This window comes from Lactuca saligna, chromosome 3, assembly GCF_052625555.1.
Source record: "Lactuca saligna cultivar CGN05327 chromosome 3, ASM5262555v1, whole genome shotgun sequence".
Taxonomy (NCBI): domain Eukaryota; kingdom Viridiplantae; phylum Streptophyta; class Magnoliopsida; order Asterales; family Asteraceae; genus Lactuca; species Lactuca saligna.
This window is the reverse complement of record NC_136419.1, coordinates 49,790,342-49,806,538: the sequence shown is the minus strand read 5'-3', so window position 1 is coordinate 49,806,538 and position 16,197 is coordinate 49,790,342. Positions and strand designations below refer to the sequence as shown.

At 37.0% G+C, this 16,197-nt stretch overlaps 2 protein-coding genes across 2 annotated transcripts; both read right to left on the bottom strand.

The window, feature by feature from the left end:
• Positions 1-134: 134 nt before the first annotated feature.
• Positions 135-1,811, bottom strand: LOC145036494 (uncharacterized). The gene is made up of 5 exons (XM_078984955.1): positions 1,353-1,811; positions 1,092-1,156; positions 843-1,018; positions 653-761; positions 135-566 (listed from the first exon to the last, which is right to left on the bottom strand). Exons 1-5 carry the CDS (start codon positions 1,675-1,677, stop codon positions 261-263), a joined length of 981 nt encoding a protein of 326 aa, XP_078841081.1. The 5' UTR covers positions 1,678-1,811; the 3' UTR covers positions 135-260.
• Positions 1,812-6,108: 4,297 nt separating this feature from the next.
• Positions 6,109-7,626, bottom strand: SP1L2 (SPIRAL1-like2). Its single transcript, XM_078984950.1, has 3 exons — positions 7,517-7,626; positions 6,465-6,757; positions 6,109-6,364 (listed from the first exon to the last, which is right to left on the bottom strand). The coding sequence occupies exons 2-3, from the start codon at positions 6,720-6,722 to the stop codon at positions 6,281-6,283; spliced, it is 342 nt and encodes a 113-aa protein (XP_078841076.1). The 5' UTR covers positions 6,723-6,757; positions 7,517-7,626; the 3' UTR covers positions 6,109-6,280.
• Positions 7,627-16,197: the final 8,571 nt, after the last annotated feature.

The following is a 16,197-nucleotide window of genomic DNA, read 5'->3' as shown; positions in this document are numbered from 1 at the left end:
GTTTGGTTGATTTGTTGTTTTTAATTTGTGTTTGTTGGATTAGACATTGTTTTTATTTTGTGGCTTCAATTAGCCGTATTATAAAGACCTCCAACAACATACATTCATTTTCAAGTTCATAATCCATATTGACAGATACCAAAACTTGAAATACATAAAGACATGTCAAAAAGGTCTCCAATTCCATCAAGTTTATATATAATCCTTAAGCACCAAAAACAGGTACCTCAAGAACAAATTGAAGAATCCAAGTTGCACACTTATTGGTAATCAAGGTATAAAGTTGCCTGCTCAACCCTTTCATATGGAAGTTCAAGTCTCCAATCCTTTTGTTTCCTGCTCAAAGGTCTTCCTTTAGATGAAGGATCCCGATTTTCTTTCACATCAGCCAACCTCCATACACACCTCTCACATTCCCCTTCAATGGCTTCCAAAAAGAACACCCCTTCTTTTTCCTTACACCTATGATCATCATCATCTACATACTTCACTCTCATAGCCATGTCTTTAAATCTTTCTAAATCATCCGGTATCCTCAGTAGCCTATCTGCACCTGGAGATGACACCTTCCAAGAAAAAAAAAAAAAAAACATAAATAAGTTATATCAAAGATAGAAAATAATTCAATGGTTGGTTATATAATAATGGTTACCTCAAGAGCTAAATCACAGGGTATGTCTCCAGTTTCTCCTGCTTTGTCTAGTCTTTTCTTGTATTCATGGCTGTAACTTTGAATATCCTCTATGCTAGGGCACCCATATCTGATGCACAAATCAAGATGAAATCTTTTTTGTTGGGATTGTTTAAAAGTATATAACTTTTTCCTAAAATGAGAATCTTACTCGTTACAGAGTCTATCTAATCTGACATAAATGTATCCACGAGGGGAGGTTTTGAAAGCGAAGATTTCTATGTCATCACCAAACTGAAGCAAAACGTCTCGAGCAATGGATAGAACTTTCTCGCCCCAAGGACAGTTTTGCAGGACAACACCGCCTCCATCTCCACCATCTCCGATCTGTGAAATTCTAAATAAATTTAAGGTGTGTTTTTAAGTAGAGTAGAGTAAAAGATGAGAGAATGTACAGTACCTTAGGCTCAGCTTCGTCTTCTTCCTCCCATAAGTCGATTGGTTCTACTTCATCGTTTGTGTCAGCTGCAAGATCGTTGGTTCATATTAGGATCAAGACACATGATGATTTAATCATACCTCTAGATAACGAACTGTATAAGCTAAATTTTCGAACAGAACTTTGATCGAACACTTGGAAGGCATGCAAACATAGATAAGGAAACCAAACCTAGGTTATCAGGATGAAAGAAATGGAGATATTGTAAGTATAGAGCATTACATTGAGGTGGTTCTTGAGGGTTTTGGCACTGGATATCTTCAGTAGAGGCATTGGTGGTGGTGGAGTACCCATGATGACTTGCAAACGAAGGATTAAAACTTGAGGAAATTTTAGGAGGACGATAAACAGAATGATGAAACCCAAATACCACAACCGAAAAAGAAGAGTTAGATTTGTGGAGGGTGAATGGACGTGACTGAAAAAGATGGAATGCAATTCGATCATGGTGAGAGGCGAAGGGAGTTGGAGAGAAGCGGGAGCTGAGGTCTCTATGCATAAGTGGAAGTAAGTTGCGTAAACTACGAGCCAATTTAGGGTTTATCATCTCTAATCCGATTCCAAGAACTGAAGAGTGAAGAGACGAAGCTCAGACACTCTGTTACTCTATACGAGCGCAAATTGCTATTTCTGCTCCGAAAAAATGGAAAATCTTAACGTTCGAACTTCGAAGTAAATAAATTAAATCCTGCATCATCTAATATATCTGACCTATTTTATTTTTTTTAGTTGTTTTTATTTCATTCTTTAATCATTTTGATTTAATATAATCGACACATAAGAAAACTAAGTTTGCCATCTTTTGGTACAAAAAGTTTTCAAATTTCAATTTTATATATTTTAAATACAATTTCGAAAGTGGTGGTTCAATATTTGGGGTTCATGCCAACCAAAAATATAAAATTCTTTGGTTTTTACTATACTTAACATTATAAACTATCCTTTTTTATTCAGATTTAGGACCGACAATAATAAACTAAAAGAATTTATAAATGACAGAGTTAATTTTTATTATATATATATATACATATATATATATATATATATATATATATATATATATATATATATTTTGTGAATCACCAAGATAAAGTTTTATTAATATTGAATTAAGTTTGGAGAATATTGGACATGATAATATTGCCATAAAATTTATTGAAAAAGAGAAATTAAAGGTTGTCAATGAAAAATATAAACTCTACTAACAACAAAAAGATGAATAAATAGTAGGTAAGATCAAACTTATTGGACAAACCCTAATAAGCTAAAGGTTAAAAAGGTTCATAAACATGTGGGATAACAGGACCATTTAGAATTAAGCAAGGGCGGAACTTTATTAGGGTGAGGGGGCCTACAACCCCCCCCCCCTCCCCTGATTTTTTGCTTAGAAGTAGCTCGTATACATTAATTTTATACATATTAGGCCAAAAAATATAAAATTTTGACTATGCTCCCCTGTTCATGGATTTTTACAGAAACAATATTAAGTTTCAAATATATTTACATGGTATCAGAGTTGACATCTCACACCCCAGTGGCTTAGCACATCCTTGTCTATCCTTATCGAGCCTCCGACCCTGATAGTGAGTGTTAGTGTATCCCACATCGGTGCGACACAACTTTATAAGTATAAAATGAACATTTTGTTACAGATTATCAAAAACCTCACATTGCATGACAAATATAATTATGCATGGTATCACCGTTCCTAAAGTGTTTTATTAGTAGTGTTACGCCAACATGTATTTTCCTTGTTTAATACAACACTTCCTGCTTCATGTAACCTGTTTTTATGTTTATGTGTAAGTTGATTTCCATCATGAGTGCAGTTGGTTACTTGGTTATCAAGTCACGTTATTATTTAGGAATATTTCCTTCTTATAATGAGTTTTTTAGTATTAGTATGACTTTCTTTGTAAGGCCATAACTAAATTCGTTAAGTTTAATTCAAATTCATTCATTCTGAACTATTTTCTCTTCTCTTTTGGTATTTTCAGCCTTTATGTTTTTAGTTATCGGTTGTTTGTATTCCAAATATCCATCAGTTATAACAAAGACAAAATTTCAAGATTCTAATACCCTTTTACCCTTAACCATAATCGAATTTTCATACAACCCTAAAGGTTCTTTCTTGTCAGTATTCCATATTATCTCATCCAACACTTGTCTTTCTATGAGATTGATTTTACCTTTTAGAATTGTTGGTAATTTGTGTCACAAATGTTATTTAAGTTTAATGGGATAAATTTGTTTGCTCAATGTTACCTTGATAAATATTAAACAAGTTAGGGTGGTGTGAAGTGCACACATGTTTAAGTTTGTCTTGGTTGAAAGTACATTGTTATTTAGGTGTGAAGCCCCTGAACCAATGGAGGTCCAGGGGTAATGCCCCTGGTAGCGGGGTCTAAGGGGTAGCAACCCTTAACGGGATCCAAGGGGCAGAGCCCCTGGCTTGGGTCAAAAATTGTGTCTTAAACTTGATTTGTGATATCTATTTAGACCCGACTTTATAGTGGTTATTTGATCGATAAGTGGTGGTTTTCTAACTGTATTATGAAAGTTTTTGGTTAATTTTCAGATATTAGCTATGTATGAATTTTGGTCATTTTCATTTTCCGGTAAACAAGAAGTTTATAACATTCTTCCTTCAGTGTTCTCGAAATCTCTAAATTTTATCCGATTGAATATTTGATTGTACCATCGAAATATTTCAATCTAAAGTGCATCACGACTCTCAAGGAATCCAAGCAATCAGTTTACCCTAGATTTCTAACAGGATTTGTTTAAGTCCGTCGACTTTTTATCCCATAAACATGCTCCCATAATATATGTTTTTCTCTAAACAATTTACAATATTATAATCATTTTTTTCTCATGGCTTCTATCAAGTTTCATCTTCCATTATTATATGGTGAAACCATACATTCTCTTTTGAAAGTGAATATAAGAAATCTTTTGAGTCAAAATGATTATAATGATACTTTAGATTCTTTTGGAAGCAAATAGTAATACACTTGGTCTAAAGTTGAGAAAAGAAAGGATTGCATACAATAATATCTTCCAAGAAGAACTTGAGGAAAAGACTATCATTGCCTTATGGTCTAAACTTGAGTCGATTTGCATGAAAAATGATCTCACAAGTAAGGTGCACTCAAAACAAAAGCTTTTTTTTTTGTTACATAAGCTTCAAGAATGTGAAAATCTACTTACCCATATCTTTTATTTCAAATAAATTGTGTATGATTTGGCTACTTTGGAAATAAAAAGTGATAAGGAGGATCTTAGCTTAATAACTTTATTTCTCCTTTGAAAATCTTCGTGCAACTATTCTTTATAGTTGAGATTATCTTGCACTAAATGAAGACTACAAAGCCTTGTACTCCAGGGAAAATATGAAACAAATGGTTTTGAATGAGATGCTGAGCAATTCTCGATCTTAATGAATATATAGTTTGGGAAAAATCGAAATTTAAAGGAAATGGCAAGTTTTGCAAGTATTACTAAGAAGATGGTCACAAGATTTTCCAGTGTAATAAGTTGCGGAATGTAGAAAGATGAATGCCTCCGATACAAAGTTAAAAACTATGTTTGTGATGATAGTTCATAGGGATAAGTTCTTGTTATTATTATTATTGTTGTGACGATGTTAATCACAAGTAGGTTCTTGGTTTCGATTGTACTTACCATGTGTTCACATACAAATGAGTTTACCATCTTATAACCATTTTACAATGGTGACTTCAATCTTAGTTTCGATAATTCTCAATGAAAGAGTGAAGGTATTGGAACTATCTATTTCAAGATGTTGAATGACATAATTCAAACTTTGATCAATGTCATGTTTATTACTATGATGTAGAAGATTCTCATCTCCTTGAGCTTCTCAACAAGGGTTATAAATAGTTATGTGAAGATAATGTTTTGAAGATCACAAACGAATTTTGAGTTGTGATTAAAGTTGAATTGAGGAAGTCGAATGGCCTTTGTTATGTTCATCGCACTAAAATTACACTTTATACTACGCCTGCAATTTCGATAACATTTCTCTTGGTTCAACAAAGCAAACCCAAAATGGTGATATTCAACAATTCAACAATGTTGTTATGCCAAAGCCGATTTCGACATCCAAATTTGAACTTGTTTCCAAATTTGGTTGGTATTCAAGTTTTCTAGGTTGTTTGATAAATCACGTTGAATGCGGAAGAAATGAATGATTCTAACGTCTTAATGGTTAAGAGAATGTAAGATAGCTTAACCGTTCAAAGCAGTTCCAATGTTTTTTGATTCGTTCAAAGGCTTTTAGAGATGATATATGAATGGTTCCGAATGTTACCCAATAGCCTAACCATTCAAATCAAAGACAAATTCCAAAGCCTAACACATTCAGATGTTACCAAACAGCCTAACCATTCAAAGATCGTTTAGAGATGACCTATGAATGGTTCCATTCACATGTTACCAAACAACTCCTTTTTTTGGTTTTCTCACAACAAATCTAATTCACTCCTAAACCATTCCTAATTTCACCAATGTCGCTTGCAAGTCTTGAACCATCGGTCTTAAGGAGGAAGAACAACACTTAGTTAAGAAGCCCTTTGGTTTGGTTTACTTCTTATTAGGAGTTTTTGAGTACTATTATATAAGAACCTCACTTCTTACGATGTAAGTTGTTGATTGTTTGTGTTCGAATAATCCATCATTTATTTATAACACATTCTATCACAAAAAGGTTAAATATGATGAAAAACAACCGGAAAATACATGAATAAGTAGATAGGACAGCATCCATTTTGAAGGCTTAGAAAATAAGTTAATTGAAAAGGTAACATCGATGCGATAACACAATGTCACAAGTTATTAAAGTTTGGAGGTGCAACTTTAAGTTGCTGTGGATCGATATCCTTGAAACACAACAGGATAAGCAAACAATCAACAACTTAGAACACAAGAAATTTCACAGCATCCATCATGAACATGATTGAACTAATAATATTGGTGCAAGATTTATGTAGAGTGATATGATCCAAACCAACATTCACCAAATAGATTACATTACATGAAGCACATTTTCACAATCAGTAAAGCAAAAAAGCATTTATCTTTGTGATTACAACTTCAAATCTTAATTAGAACTCATACCATGACTTACATCACTTGCTTCCACCATTGCCAAACATGTACCCAAGAGACGATCCACCACCAGGGGCATGATGGACCTTAGTCGAAGGTCTTTCCTGCATCACCATTAAAAGACATTGAAATCAGAAACACACACACACAAACTCATGTTCAATATGAAGAAGATAAGAATTAGAGAGACGATGAATGACATACTGTAATGAAGTTTCCAGTGTTTTGACCATCAGCTCTGAAGTAATTGTTGGAAGGTTGACTATGAATTCCTGCAGGAACCTGCTTTGTAGCATCTACTGGGGCAGAAACAGCAACAGGCTCAGGTTTTGCAGCTGGTATTTGAGTTTCACATGGAGCAGCTTGAGTAGTAGCTTTTGGTACTGGCTTTGGAGTCTCTCCACCTCCAAACAAATACCCTAAAGAGCTTTGTCCCCCACCACTGCTTCCTCCTCTATTCATATTTTTACCCTTTTCACAGATCAGAAAGACTAATCCTGCAACATAAGAAAAGAGCAAGATTGAATCACTAAAAATAGTCTTTTCTTAAGATATTGAATGTAATCATTGTACATATGTAAATGGATATGTTAGCACAGAACAATGATAACTTGGATCTTCATCAAAGAGTTGAGATTTCACGATTAGTAACAACTTAAGCAGGATAAAAAGGTTTCTTAATAGAAATGAAGTAACTAATATTTGCCACCGACATATCCAGATCGAACTTGAAAACCATAAAATAGGATACGTCTCTATCAAAACTAATATACAAACAAATCTCTGTAGCATAAGCCGCCGACGAACTCTGACTGATGAACGTCAGTTACTTGTCCATTACAAGTGATTAATCGTTTAATATAAGTGAATCACACAAACACAAACACCGTTTCAAGGATATGCATCACAAATCGTTGTTCATCTTCAACAACCACTTGTAAATTTGAAACGTGTAGCGTTAAGATCTAGAACTTCATTTAGCGATCGAAAATGACATGTAAACCGCTAATTTACTCGTTTATCTCGATTCAATCATACGTATCAAATAATTGTATAATTGCATGATGCACTAATCAATAATTGCTACAGATCAGGGATAATGATTACTCAATTACATCGTATGAACAGTAAGACACATTGTGGATCGAATGAAAACATAAAATGTGGATTTAACATGAATTGCGATTAATCAAAAAAGATATGGATTGTGAATTTGTATAGAATAAGAGATCTAGGGTTTTTGGACGTTGATTTACCTTGGTGATTTCTAGAGAGATCTGCTTTGAAGAGGCTTGAGGAAGAGAGGTAGAGAGAAAGGGAAAGCTGCAAGAGGTTTTATAGCAGAAAAGGGGAACGTTTAAATGTTTAAAATTCAAATTATTATTGCCACGTGTCTCAAGATATTTTGTTGTTGTCGAAGGCCGGATTCCAGTTGAAATAAAATATGTGTTAACGCCAACATTACTCAATTTGTAAATTTGATATATTTCGTCGACTGAAATAATTATTATAAACTTTTCATAAAAAATAATTATTATGGCTTTTATCAGTTTATGGATTATGTGAACGTATTAATTTTTGTAGGTATTCCTTAATCCTTATAAGGATTTTTTTTAAAAGCGTAATATATAATTTCTTGGTCAACCAATATTTTTAGATGCTAAAGTAACGGTTCAAATGTATTTGGAGTTCTTAGTGAGCAAATAGATTAATGCTAAAAGGAGTGATAAATGTTAATTTGGAGTTCTTAGACCATCTTCAATTTATTTTGATTTTTTTCTTTCAAAAATAAAATAAAAAAATAAAAGAATAATATTTCATCTTCAACTCTTCTCTATTTTTTATTTTATTTTTACTCCCAAAAATTATATTTCGTTCATTAAACTTATATAAATTATCAAATACACCTTTTGTATTAATTTGGTTTTAATAAATACATAATCTATTTTTTTTTATTAAAATAATATTATATTTATAATACATTATAAGAGCACCAACATCGGTGTTTTATTTCATCTAAGTATATATTGAAAGTCACCTTAGCCTTCTTCTTTCAACTATTGAAAGGTTTGCAAAGGCTTTATGTAGGCCATATCATTATAATAGTATATTATATCCATATTATTATTATTATAGTATATTATATGGATGTGTTGTAATTCTTTTACATAGGGATACATATTTGTAATACAAGTACAATTTATATATAATATTTGTTTTGATCGACAACAATATATATATATATAGGGTAAAGTGAATGTACCTAACAACCTTATATAAGCTTAGGTACCTAACCACATTATACTACATGGTTTTGCATTATATTTCCGTTGGAATCATCTAAGGTTCTTAAACTTCAATCCTTAACTTGATTTACTTTCAAGATTTTCAGATATTCACCATTATATTCTTCCTACACCATTTGATTTGTAACAGTAGTATATGAAGCCCACCAGGGGGTCTCCGATAGAAATACGTCATTTGAAGGAAGATAATGGTGAAAGTCCAAAGATTTTGGAAGCAATCAAGTTATGAGGTTGAATTTTAAGAACTTTGAGTGATTACAATGCAAATATGATACAAAATTACGTAGTATGATGTAGTTAGGTACCTAAGCTTATATAAGGTTGTTAGGTATATTCACTTTACCCATATATATATATATATATATATATATATATATATATATATATATATATATATATATTTATATATATATATATATATATATATATATTGCATATCATTTTAATTTTAGTTATAATTATTATTTAACAAATATTAATAATTAATATATATATATATATATATATATATATATATATATATAAAGTAATTGTCCATGTGGCAGTGGGGACCACTATTGAAAGATGAGTATTATTGCACTGATGTAAGTAGTCATTGCAAAGTTGATTTGGCACAATTAAAAGATTAGTGACATTGCACTGATGTAGATGACCTAAGCTTTTGTAAAATACGTTATTGTATTTTAAAATTTTAATATGTATTTAAATTTTAGTACGAATTTGATAAATAAACAAAAAAAAATATTTATAATTAATTAATATAATTTAATATATATATAACACTATATATATATATAAGTATTAAATGTTACATTTAAATAATAATTAATATGTAAAAAAAACCAGAGATGTATAAATATATAAAACGACGGACTAAAACCAACAACTCAAAGTTATCCCCATTTTGGGGGAAATGAATAGTATAACATAAAATATGGTGTTATAGTGTTCATTTCCTCCAAAATAAGGGAAGAAATGAGGTATGATTAGAGAGGAATAAAGGAAGAAATAAAGGAAATGATGGAAAATGAGAGTGGGTTGAAGATGCTCTTAGGGCATTTCCAACCCACCCCCAAACTCTATCCCCCCCCCCCCCCCACACACACATACACACACACATTTCTTCCTCTATTATTCTCTAACCCTATTCATATCTCTAAAAATAGAGGTGAAGTTTGGTTATCAATTTTAGTCTCTCTCATTTTTATTTTATACATTTCTAGTTTATTTTATCTACTAATTATAATTTAAATGTAATATTTAATATTTATAATATCATGTTATATACTAATTTATATTAATTGATCCTAAATATAGAGTTTAATTGATCATAAATTTATATTAATTGATCATAATATCATGTTATATATTATTCATTTCTCCCAAAATGGAGATGAATTTTGCGTTGTCAGATTTAGCGCTATGTTTATATATTTATACATTTATAGGTCATTTTTACCTACTAATTATAATTTAAATATAATATTTAATACTTACAATATTTTGTTATATATTAAATTATATTAATTATATAATATACTAATTTACAACTCCTTGGTGAACAGTACTTTCATATCATTGGTTGATTTTTTTTCTAATGTTTTGGGGATTTTCTCTTTCTTGGTATCTTCAAATCCACGTGTTTTGATGTGTTGTCCACCGCTACAAAACCCCAATAGAATTAACCTTGGTGTCACCGACTCAACATCCACTGATCCGATCCACCGCTTCTTTTTTACTTCCCGATCATTCCATCACCTCTCACTTGATCTTCCCTTACCGCTACACTTCCTTTTATCTCTGTTGCTCCTAGAAGAAAAGCTCTTTCTTTCTCCTTTTCCATTGCCTCAAATGCTCTGCCTTAACTCGAGCCCTAGATGTCACCGCCAACAACACTGTAACATCCAAAAATTTTAAGCTAAATTTAAACTTTTCAACCATGAAACCAAAATAGTGTTTTTCAAAATGTTTTCAAAATTATTATTCATCAGAGTGTCCCAGAAATATAATCATATGGATGAGGAGCGGTACTGTCAAGCCTTCGCCTTGCCATGATCTCCGGAAATACTTGAAATAATAAACTAAAACTGTAAGCCCGGGAGCTTAGTGAGCTACCCCTAAAATACCACTACCATATCGATAATACCATATCAATAACAGATAATCAACAACATGCATACTGGGCCTTCGGCCTGACTTGACCGCCCTGCAGGGCCTACAGTCTATATGGATCTATCACGAGCCTTCGATATAACTGGATCGCCATACGGGCCTACAGTGTATCTGGACCGCTCGTAGGGTATGTTGGCCTTTAGCACAAAGCAGGACCGCCTCAACCCAAACATCAAGCAAATAACCATGCGCACATAACTAACATATACCAGCATGTACAGATATCATATATAACTATCTCACACATCATTGATCATAGCAATATCTCATAACCAGAGAACTGACCTAACCAGGTCACTAACATACTAATCCTAACGAATCATAAGAGCATAACAACATACTGTCTATCCTGATACCAATCTAACAGTTCATAACCACATGTAGCATACTATAACCAAGATAACAACTAAAAGGGCCAGCCTTGGTGGCTTAGACCCTATTGATATAGTGAGGATAACTCACGTTGCTAGTACCATGAAATGATACTATCCACACCTCCAGATGTAGCTCCAACCACCTCGCCTGTACCTATAAGTGGTCCACTCAATAATCACTATAATTACCAAAATGCCCTAGGGAGGTACAAGACATCCCACAGTTAAGTCAAGTCATTGGTCAATGGTCAACAATCCATGTTGACCTATTTGCTGAATATAACTCTCTCTACCTCGAGTTCATCCTGATTCCAGAATTTCTCGACTCGACTCACCGAGTCTCTAGTAGACTTGCCGAGTCGATACGCGACCCAGTGCTTGGAAATCCAATCTGACTCGTCGGGTCATCTCTCAGACCTCACCGAGTCTATGCGGGACTAATTGGACAAAACCCTACCTGACTCACAGAGTCATCTCCCAGACTCACCGAGTCCATATGCATACGACCCAATGCTTGGAAATCCAATCTGACTCGTCGGGTCATCTCTCAGACCTCGCCGAGTCCATGCGGGACTAATTGGACAAAACCCTACCTAACTCGCAGAGTCATCTCCCAGACTCGCCGAGTCCATACGCATACTCTCATGATCAAGCGATTTTGAAATATCCCTTTGTTCCAATTATTAGATCTAGGTCCCTAGAGTGCATTAGCAACGTAAAGTTTCTACCTTTACGTATTTGCATGCCTTCAATTCCACATCTAAGCTTGAAATGGAACTTTACTCATAAACAAGGGTTCTTCATGACCCTATTAAGAACTTTATGAACTTAGGGCTCAAAAAAGGTTCAGATCTGAAGTTTCAACTTTAGATCTAGCTCCCATACCATAATCCCTTCATTAATAGCTAAAGAAAGCCCTAAGCTTCACATATGAAAGATTCTAGAAGAAAAGAGGCCAAGGTAACAGCTTGTTACCTCCAAAACGTGCCCAAGCTGAAGTAGACTATGGATCAACATGAAATCCTTGATGCTAGCCTCTTGATCTACAAGTTTCCTTCATAAAAGTCACTTCCCAAAGCTCCAAAACACTCTCCAAGCTCAAACTCACGGATATTAGGGTTTCTGGCTCTCAAGGGTGATAGAGGACAGTGGGAGGCGCTAATGGTCCAATATATAGGGTGTAAAAACCCTGAAATTTAGGGTTTCCTCTGCCAGCTCCTACTCGTCGAGTCCCTATGCCAACTTGCCGAGTCACTCATTAAATGATGAGTCCTGACCCGCTGCTACTCGACGAGTCACAATGTCAACTCGTCGAGTAGACCTTAAAACACGAATCTAAATGGAATAATAATGATACCTGACAGTTGGGACGTTACAGTTCTCCCCTACTTAGCTTAGACTTCATCCTCGAAGTCTACTGTAGTGAATAACTCCCGGCAATGCTCCCACATCTCAGCCTCCGACTCCCATTTCCACTCAGATCCCTTCCGATGCTCTCATTGAATCTTCACCAACAGTATCTCCTTGTTGCGCTGGACTCTTAGTTTCTTTTCCAAAACATCAACCGACCTCTCAATATAATTCAGGCGCTCATCCACCTTAATGTCATCCAGTGGCACCACTTCCTACGGGTCCATAATATACTTTCACAATTGTAAAACGTGAAAGGTGTTTTGAATCCGGCTAAGCTCATCCGGTAATTCCAGCCTGTACGCCACTTTACCAATCCTGGTAATGACCTTGAACGACCCAATATAGCGGGGACCCAACTTTCCCCCTTTTTTGAAGTGAATCACGCCCTTCCAGGGTGAGACCTTCAAGAGTACCATGTCATCAACCTGAAACTCCAAATCCGATCGGCGTCTATCAGCGTAACTCTTTTGTCGACTCTAGGAGGTCTAAATTCGCTGCCTGATCTGGTGAATCTTTTTGGTAGTCTGCAAAACTACCTTCATCCGACCCGTCACTATGTGTCCAACCTCTCCCCAATAGACCGGGGTTCTACATTTTCGACCATACAACAGCTCAAAAGGCGAGGTGCCAATATTGGAATGATAGATGTTGTTGTAAGCAAACTCTTCAAGAGGTAGATGGGAATCCCAACTCACTTCGAAGTCAATAGCATACGTCCTCAACATATCCTCGAGGTTCTGAATGGTCCGCTCGCTCTTCTTGTTGGTCTGAGGATGAAACGTTGTAGTAAAGTGCAGCCGTGTACCTAGTTCCTCATGGAACCTCTGCCAGAAACGAGAGGTAAGCCTGACATCGTGGTCGGAAACGATGGAGACCGGAACTCCATGGCGAGAGACAATCTCGCAGACGTACATATTGGCCAATTTCTCGGCCGACGAACTCTCCCGAATAGCCAAGAAATGGGCACTCTTGGTCAACCGATCCACGATGACCCATATAGCATCGAACCCCTTCGCCATCCTCGGCAGCTTCGTAATGAATTCCATCGTGATCTGCTCCCATTCCCACATGGGAATTTTTAGAGGTTGCAGCTTATTATGCGGCCTCTGATGCTCGACCTTGACCATCCTACAAGTCAAGCACCTCTCGACATACCAAGCGGTTTTTCGCTTCATAGATGGCCACTAGTAACTCAAACTCAGATCGCGATACATCTTGGTGGCCCCCGGGTGTACAAAAAAGTGAGACTTATGAGCCTCCTCCATTACTATCTTCCTGACCCCACCAGATATCGTAACCCAAACCCGACCGTATCGGGTCAATAATCCACGGCTATCCTAAACAAACTGGGTGCTCTCGCCCTTGACCCTTTCCAACTTCCAGTTCTCTGGCCGCATGACCTCAACCTGGGCATCTCTAATCAAGCTCACAAGCGGGGAATCCACCACTATCCTCATGCACCTTGCTGAGGTAGAAGGCCCAGCTGACTTGCGGCTCAAAGCGTCCGCAACCACATTCGCTTTACCAGGGTGGTAAAGGATCTCGCAGTCGTAGTCCTTGACTACATCCAGCCACTTGCGTTGCCTCATATTCAGGTTCGGCTGATCCATGATGTGCCTTAAACTCTTGTGATCCATGTATATGGTACAACGGACCCCATATAGGTAATGCCTCTAAATATTGTGAGTGAATACCACCACTCCTAACACCAGATTGTGCATAGGGTATCTCGTCTCATGCGGCTTCAACTGTTGTGATGCATAGGCTATCACTCGTCCTCTCTGCATGAGGACTGCCCCTAAACCTGTGATGGATGCATCAAAGAATACTACAAAATCCTCAACTCCCTCGGGGAGTGTCAACATTGGCGCTTCATATAAACACTGTCGGAGGGTCTCAAAGGCGGGGCTTGCCGGAAGTCCGCCCCCTTCCTCATTAGACGAGTGAGGGGTACTGCAAGCTTGGAGAAATCTCGAATGAATCTCCAATAGTACACTACTAATCCCAAGAAGCTCCTAACATCTGAGGTAGATTTCAGAATCTCCCACTACATAACCGCCTCAACTTTGGCCGGATCGACCAAAATCCCATCCTGGTTAATGAGGTGCCCAAGGAACTGGATCTCTCGCAACCAAGACTCACACTTCAAGAACTTGGCATAAAGCCGTTCTCGCCTCAAAACTCCCAATAGTTCCCTGAGGTGCTCCTCGTGCTGCTCACGGGTCTTGGAATACAACAAGATATCATCTATGAACACTATGACCGAGCGATCAAGCATTGGTCTGCAAACCCGATTCATCAGATCCATGAACATTGTCGGCGCGTTGGTGAGCCCAAACGGCATAACCACAAACTCGTAATGATCATAGCGAGTCCGAAACGCGGTCTTCTCCACGTCTTCCTCTCTCAACCTGACCTGGTGATATTCGGATCTCAAATTGATCTTGGAAAACCAAGATTCACCCTGCAATTGATCGAAAAGATCATCTATCCTCGGGAGTGGATAACGGTTCTTCACCGTTAACTTGTTCAACTCCCTATAATCAATGCACATTCGGTGCGAACCGTCCTTCTTCCTGACAAAAAGGATCGGTGCTCCCATGGAGAACTACTCGGACGAATAAACTGCTTACCCAACAACTCCTGCAACTGAGATGACAACTCCTGCATCTCTGGTGGTGCTAAACGGTACGACGCCTTAGCGATAGGGGCCACACCCGGCACTAGATCAATCCTGAACTCCACCTTCCTCTTCGGAGGCACTCCAGGTAACTCCTCCGGAAACACAGCTACCAACTCTCTAACCACCGGGACCTCTGAAACCGAAGTCTAATCCTTGACCTGCGTATCCACCACACACGTTAAATAACCGGCCTACCCATGCTGAATATACTGTCGAGCCCTTGATGCCGAACAAAACCCTAATCTTACTCTAGTGCCCTCACCATATGCCACCAGTTCTCCCCCACTTAGGGCTCGAAATACTACTCGTTGTCCCTTACAATCGATCATGGTGCAAAATCAACTGAGCCAATCCATCCCCACGATCACACATACATCCCCCATGGGAATAGGAATCAAATCTATCAGGAAGGATACCCCGAAAATCTCCAATTCACATCCCCGGTAAACCAAAGAAGCAGAAACCCCGTGTTTGTTGGCGATAGAAACTCGCAACGTACACTCAAGCTCATCTACCGGCACACTGAACCCCCTACTGAAAGTCTGAGATACAAACGACCGACTCGCCCCCGATTCGAATAAAACCAATGCAGACAAAGAGTTTACTAAAAACGTACCTAAACATAGGTACAATAAATAAGCATAACACATATATGATAACTGAAATAGAGATAGAAACATATCGACAACCACATCCGGTGCTGCCCTGACCTCCTCGGCCGTGAGCTGGAAGGCACACCCTTGAGCATTCGGAGGCTCTGTCTTGATTGGCCTCCCATCCACAATCCTCAACGTAGCTGGTGCGGGAACCTGCACCGGCTTGGCAGCGAGCTAAGGACAGTTGGTCTTTACATGACCAACCTGATGACAGTGATAACATATCCTCATATCTGCCGAAGGGGCAGACTGGCAACAGTCCTTGGCATAGTGCCCCTCCTTGCCACATTTGTGGCACCCACCACCTGCTCGACAAAATCCATAAGGACCCCT

Excerpts from the sequence above, each read along its gene's own strand:
- LOC145036494 (XM_078984955.1), bottom strand. The coding sequence starts at position 1,677 with ATGATAAACCCTAAATTGGCTCGTAGTTTACGCAACTTACTTCCACTT. Across the intron at positions 1,019-1,091 it reads AAGACGAAGCTGAGCCTAAG|ATCGGAGATGGTGGAGATGG; the intron begins GTACTGTACATT and ends AGAATTTCACAG. Across the intron at positions 762-842 it reads TTAGATAGACTCTGTAACGA|ATATGGGTGCCCTAGCATAG; the intron begins GTAAGATTCTCA and ends TTTGTGCATCAG.
- SP1L2 (XM_078984950.1), bottom strand. The coding sequence starts at position 6,722 with ATGAATAGAGGAGGAAGCAGTGGTGGGGGACAAAGCTCTTTAGGGTAT. Across the intron at positions 6,365-6,464 it reads ACACTGGAAACTTCATTACA|GAAAGACCTTCGACTAAGGT; the intron begins GTATGTCATTCA and ends ATGGTGATGCAG.